Genomic DNA, 6,882 nt, shown 5'->3' with positions numbered 1-6,882 from the left:
AACCAATGATGGACTATTTTAACAATGTCCTTACTACCTTTCTGGGCCTGGACTTTGGTAATTGTGTTGCTGTCTATGCAGGGCCAGAAAGCTCTGGGATTTCATCAAAAATATCTGAATTTGTGTTCTGAAGATGAACGAAGATCTTGCGGGTTTAGAACGACATGAGTGTGAGTAATTAATGATAGAATTATCATTTTTTGGGTGAACTATCCCTTTAACATCAGAGTTGTTCTCCTAGAAGGCAGCGCATTGACACGTTGAGCTATGGTGCATATGGACAGTGACATATGTTTGAGTCTGGCTTGCGACATTTTCAGACCTCACCTCTTTTCTCCATTTATTGTTTTCTCAATGCAAATAAAACCCATTTCTTCATCTAATTTCCACAGTAAACATGTCCTTACTTTAAGCTAACCCATTCAATCCCACACAGGACAAACACACATAAACAAGCACAAATCATCAAGAAAAAGGATCACTGCAAACCCTCCCTTCATTGAATGAAACTTTCAGCCTAATCAGGATTTGAAGAGATGAAGCCAGATTAAACTAACCCCTTCTTATGAGGCCTTCAGAAAGGGGAATGTGTTTGATTCAGACATTTGGATTTCATTTTCACAGTTGCAGTTGTATGTGACATGTTTATTTGTTTATTACATGTATGTATTAATTATACTCAGTAGCAATTATAAAAGCTCGTTCAGCTCTGAGATGATTAAAGAAAGCAATGGACCATGGTATTTTTGGAAGGTGAAATTTACACTTAATCTCTGGTCCTAGAGGTCCTCAGCGTTGATAGGTTGGCATGTTTATGACAAATAAATGTTTATATTCACGATTATTCTTTACACTGACAAAAATACCTTATGTGTCTCTTACTAAAATCACTGCATCTGCATAAACCACATTATTGCCATTATGATATAGTGACCAAAAACAAGTTAATGGATTTTAAATTAAGCTACAAATCAAGTTTTTAATGAACAGAGAACTCTCTGTTTCATGCCCTAATCAAAAAGGATTGCGACATATAACAAATCGTTTAGACACAGTCAAGTCTTTCATAACTTAGCTAAAGCTTTCAGGCGTTTGTGATGAAAGTACTGCGGCTTTAAGGGGTTTCTGAGGATTGGCCGGACAGTGAGGAAGTAAAGGGGTGTAAGCACAAACCCCAAACTCTCACACTGTCCTATACCTGTTAAGTACGGAATAGATATTCAAGACACCTGCAGAGTTTCCACAAGACCGAGGCTGAAAGGTAAGATTGTTTTTCTTTGCGCGAGGATGACTGAGATTATTTGCGTCGTTTTATTCTTCAGATTTAGTAAGGAGTTTGATTAGATGAGTCTTTAATTATGCAGTAGCATAAATACAATTTTGCTTTCGTTACGGCAGCTTTAGAGGAGCTTAGTTTTCGTAATGTTTTAACCTGAAAATCTCGAAATATTTGAACTTTATTCGATGGCTGTTTGAATGTAGCCCACTTTTTCATATTTGAACGCTGTATGACAAACAGCACACGTTACATAAAACGAGAGAAATTAACGTTAGATTAGACTGTTATGCTTTTTGGAAAAACGTTTAACGTTATACATTTATTACCCCCGTCTCGAACTTGTCTTTAAGTCAAAACAACAGTCTTTTTACTATCAAACAACATAAAAGTTATAGCTAGTCATAGTCAACTTTCGCCCGTATCCATAGCAACAGAGCGTTTTCAGTGAACATTACATCACTGATCCATATTATAATAATCAGTCAACCTCCAGATTTTTATTTCATCATTTTTAAAAGCTTTTCAGCTCAAAATGAGACCGGATTAACTCTTTTAGATTAGATTAATGTTTGAATTACCATGCATGCTTGTTTACATGATTTTTTTGTGTGCACAGGTCTGAGAATGAGCGCACAAAATGTTGGATCCAGGGATGGACATCAGGCTTTCAGGTAACATCATCCTTAATCAATGAAATGAACCCCTCTTCACTTCAAAATAACAAGGATGACAAGAGTGAGGTGAAAGAAATGGGACTCCGAGAACTTTCCTTCATTGAGTTCCATGTGTTCAGTTTGGTTTATTGTCCAGCATTAGTGACTTTCTTCTTGCACCGAACCAAATTGTGAATGCTGGTGTTTCTCTCAAAAGTTTTACAATTTGTCACAAGATCAGCTGCTTGTCTTTATGTGCCTGCTCTTTTTCTTTCTCTCTACTGCTGAATGCTTCCTAAGAATCTGCATGTGACTGTATTATTTAGCAACAGGGTGGAAAGACAATTAGCCTGCATTTCAGAATTATTGTTATTTTAGACTAATTTATTAGTATTTGTTTAATTAGTAAAAAATATTCTGGTTTAAAAGAAAAAAGCAGCACAAATTGGCAAATAAGTATGATAAGAAATTATCAACTCCGATATAGTTACATTTGACTCCAAGGTAGTAAAATTGAACTCTCTCAGAGTTAACTTAATACAAGTTTGTTTTCAAAGTTTGGCATTATGCTCTCACATCTTTAGAAAAATGATTTACCTTATTTGATTGATTGATTGTAGAGTCCAAGAAATATACTTGCATAAAGCAGATTAGCATCGGTCGACATTTACTTGCGTCGCTCAAGACCTGCAACAATACATGCAGTGATTTGGAGATCAGGCCTGTTAGTAATGTTTGCATTTTGTATTCCTGGCCTCATTCACGTGGCTCTGTACTGCTCCAGATTACACTTCATAATCCCAAACACTCTCCTTAACGCATGCTTTTACTCACACACATCCATTCAGTCAACAAGATGCAATGACAACATATAGATCAACAAAGGGTTACATTTATTGCAATGACTAACTACTTGATTTCTGAAAGCTTCCTGGTGTCAAAGGAGAATGATAAACTTAGAATCAAGATCTTAGAAATATGAGTCTTGGAACTACAGCATGTGCAGCATGAGCAAAACCTGGAATATCTGCATCTGCTGAACCTAAACCAGCTCTTGGACACCTAGACATCTGGAGCCAATACAATAGAGAATCAAATAATAAATCTACTCACTTCAGCTGATGTCTTGGATTGGATAAATCAGGCTTCAGATTATCAGTTGTTTTGGGAGAACAGCAAAAAGATGTCGGACACATTTGATGTTCCACGTGTGCGCTCTGACAGTACGTCCACCACGGCGTCTACTTCATCGCTGGTGATTCTCCACCAGAGGCTCGCTCAGTTGCTTGTCTGCTTGGAGGATCTTAGCTCAGATGATGAGGCAAATGAGGAAGTGTCCTGTACGCTAGACGAAGCCTTTTAACTCTGTGGAAAATAGACCAACAGAGAGTCCTTCAGGTTTACTGAGTCATTGAAAATGAGTTTTAAATAGACTTGTGTTGATGTAATAGAAGACGTGGATTTTGTTGGTGCCTTGCCAGCAAGTTCTTTGCATTTTATCTTTAATTTGATACTTTCTCCCATGTTTTTCTCAGATATTCAAATCGTAGTTTATATGAACCCAGTTCATTCATTAATTGATTCCTGCTCTGTTTGTGACTTCTTCTCTTGTTCAGGCTGCACGTGGTCACATGGAATGTTGGCACAGCGGAGCCACCAGCTGATGTGAGGTCATTACTGCAGCTTGACTCGCAGCCGGCCACTGACCTCTTTGTGATTGGGTGAGTTAACATCACCTGAATCACATGATCAGCAGATTTGCACAAAAAAAATAAAAAAATAAAAATCTAGGGTTGTCAATTAAACATGTCACTAATATATACACTACCTTTTAAAAGTGTTGGTTTGGAAAGATTTTAATTAAACAATACAGTAAAAACAGTAATACTTTGAAACATTATTAAGATTTTAAAATAAAAGTTTAAAATGAAAAGTTTTCTATTTTAATATATTTAAAAATGTAATTTAATCCTGTGATCGCAAAGCTGAATTTTCAGCATCATTACTCCAGTCTTCAGTGTCACATGATCCTTCAGAAATCACTCTAGTATGCTGATTTGGTGCTCAAGAAACATCTTGTTATTATAAATATTGTAAACAGTTGTACTGTTTGAAATAGAAATCTTTTGTAATGATTAATGGTTTTGATCAAAAACATACTGTATGTTCTTTCTATTTAAAATAGAAATTTACTAGTAATTTCTGAGAGAATATATATATATATATATATACACATACATGTATATACAGTATGTGTGTGTGTTATATGTTTTTTCTACTTAAAGAATTCACATTACTTCTCACTTGTTTTTACTTTTCATATATATATATATATATATATATATATATATATTTATATTTCTGAAAAAGTAACTCAGATATTCTCTTGTAAATTAAAAAGTAATGCGTTACTTTACTAGTTACTTGAAAAAAGTAATCTGATTACGTAACTCGCTTTACTTGTGCAACACTGCTGCTGAATGCTTCTTTGCTCCTAAGAATTTGCATGTGACTGTATTAGAGCAACGGGGTGGAAAGATAGTTAGCCTGCATTTGAGAATTATATTGCTATTTTAGACTAATTTATTAGTATTTGTTTGCCTAGTACAATTTTCCTGGTTTAAACAGGGGGAAAAAAGTAAGGTGTACAGTTGAGCACAAATTTGCAAAGATTTATGTCGACACCTGAACACTGAACAGACTTTATTATTATTTTTAATTTAATTTAATAATTTTATATCAAATGTTCATAAATATTTAATGTATAATAATAAATATTTAATTGATATTTATAATATATGTACACATTTTTAATAATACAAACATCAATACTATAAGATAACCACAATTTAAAAGCAGTGGATAAATGTGTTCATCAAGTAATCTGGAACGCAGTCTCACATATTGTAGTTGAATTTGTTAGGCAAGAAGGTTAATTCAACTCTGATAGAGTAACATTTAACTCCAAGGAAGTAAAAATTAGCTCTCTCAGAGTTAACTTAAATATGAGAGTTTGTTAACAAAGTTTGGCATTATGCTCTCACATTTTAATTTAAGATCTTTGAACTTAGACAACAACACTCCCCACCCCCCCACCGGTTGCAAAATTATTACCTTATTTATTTATTTATTTTGTAGAGTCCAAGAAATATTCACAGAGTTGAGGCCAGCTCTTGCATAAAGCGGATTAGCTTCTGTGGACATTTACTTGCGTTGCTAAAGACCTGCAACAATACATACAGTGATTTGGAGATCAGGCCTGTTAGTGATTTTTGCATTTTGTATTCCTGGCCTCATTCACGTGGCTCTCCACTGCTCCAGATTACACTTCATAATCCCAAACACTCTCCAAAACGCATGCTTTTACACACACTCGTCCATTCAGGCAACAAGATGCAATGAGAACATGTGGATCAACAAAAAGGGTTATATTTATTGCAATTGCTAGCTTTCTGGGCTCAAAGGATAATGATGAATTGTTTCTGAGAAGATCGGAGAAATATGAATCTTGGAACTACAGCACGTAGGCGTCGCTTGAACAAAACCTGGGATATCTGCATCTGCTGAACCTAAACCATTGGACACCTATAGACATTTGAACTTTTTTGGACCTCTGAAGCTGAGAAAACACAAGCAATACGATAGAGAATCAAATAAGAAATCTACTCACTTCTGCTGATCTCTTGGTTTGGATGAATCAGGCTTCAGATTATCAGTTGTTTTGGGAGAACAGCAAAAAGATGTCTGACACATTTGATGTCCCACGTGTGCGCTCTGACAGTACGTCCACCATGGCATCTCAGTCTACTTCATCACGGATGATTCTTCGCGAGCGGCTCGCTCAGTTGCTCGTCTGCTTAGAAGATCTCAGCTCAGATGATGAGGCAAATGAGGAAGTGTCCCGTACGCTAGACGAAGCCTTTTACCTCTGTGGAAAATACACCAACAGAGAGTCCTTCAGGTGTACTAAGTCATTGAAAATTAGTTTTAGATAGACTTGTGTTGGAGTAATAGAAGGTGTGGATTTTGTTGGTGATTTGCTAGCAAGTCCGTTGTATTTTTAGCTTTACATTATCTTTTCGTATTCTTTCCCCAAAGTTTTTCTCAGATATTAAATTCAGAGTTTATATGAACCCAATTCATTCATTGATTCATTGCTGCTCTGTTTGTGTCTTCTTCTCTTGTTCAGGCTGCACATGGTCACATGGAATGTTGGCACAGCGGAGCCACCAGCTGATGTGAGGTCATTACTGCAGCTTGACTCGCAGCCGGCCACTGACCTCTTTGTGATTGGGTGAGTTAACATCACCTGAATCACATGATCAGCAGATTTGCACAAAAAAAATAAAAAAATAAAAATCTAGGGTTGTCAATTAAACATGTCACTAATATATACACTACCTTTTAAAAGTGTTGGTTTGGAAAGATTTTAATTAAACAATACAGTAAAAACAGTAATACTTTGAAACATTATTAAGATTTTAAAATAAAAGTTTAAAATGAAAAGTTTTCTATTTTAATATATTTAAAAATGTAATTTAATCCTGTGATCGCAAAGCTGAATTTTCAGCATCATTACTCCAGTCTTCAGTGTCACATGATCCTTCAGAAATCACTCTAGTATGCTGATTTGGTGCTCAAGAAACATCTTGTTATTATAAATATTGTAAACAGTTGTACTGTTTGAAATAGAAATCTTTTGTAATGATTAATGGTTTTGATCAAAAACATACTGTATGTTCTTTCTATTTAAAATAGAAATTTACTAGTAATTTCTGAGAGAATATATATATATATATATATACACATACATGTATATACAGTATGTGTGTGTGTTATATGTTTTTTCTACTTAAAGAATTCACATTACTTCTCACTTGTTTTTACTTTTCATATATATATATATATATATATATATATATATATATATATCTGTGAAATATATTAGCA

At 34.8% G+C, this 6,882-nt stretch overlaps 1 protein-coding gene across 5 annotated transcripts in view; it reads left to right on the top strand.

Moving 5' to 3' along the window:
- The first annotated feature begins 1,104 nt into the window (after positions 1-1,104).
- The window catches only part of inpp5kb (inositol polyphosphate-5-phosphatase Kb), a 23,016-nt gene continuing 17,238 nt past the window's right edge, over positions 1,105-6,882 (top strand). For 2 of the 5 annotated variants that reach the window (XM_016240118.1, XM_016240116.1), the window contains exons 1-3: positions 1,105-1,261; positions 1,896-1,950; positions 3,549-3,653. In XM_016240118.1, coding sequence (XP_016095604.1) covers positions 1,904-1,950; positions 3,549-3,653 — 152 coding nt within the window. In that variant the 5' untranslated portion in view covers positions 1,105-1,261; positions 1,896-1,903. Of the gene's footprint in view, positions 1,262-1,895; positions 1,951-3,548; positions 3,654-5,513; positions 5,894-6,121; positions 6,227-6,882 lie in introns of those variants that run through there. The other 3 variants (XM_016240115.1, XM_016240114.1, XM_016240117.1) reach the window with 2 other exon arrangements.

The sequence above is a fragment of the Sinocyclocheilus grahami genome, unplaced genomic scaffold (genome assembly GCF_001515645.1).
Source record: "Sinocyclocheilus grahami isolate Dianchi unplaced genomic scaffold, SAMN03320097.WGS_v1.1 scaffold581.1, whole genome shotgun sequence".
Lineage (NCBI taxonomy): Eukaryota > Metazoa > Chordata > Actinopteri > Cypriniformes > Cyprinidae > Sinocyclocheilus > Sinocyclocheilus grahami.
This window is presented reverse-complemented; position numbering and strand designations above follow the sequence as displayed.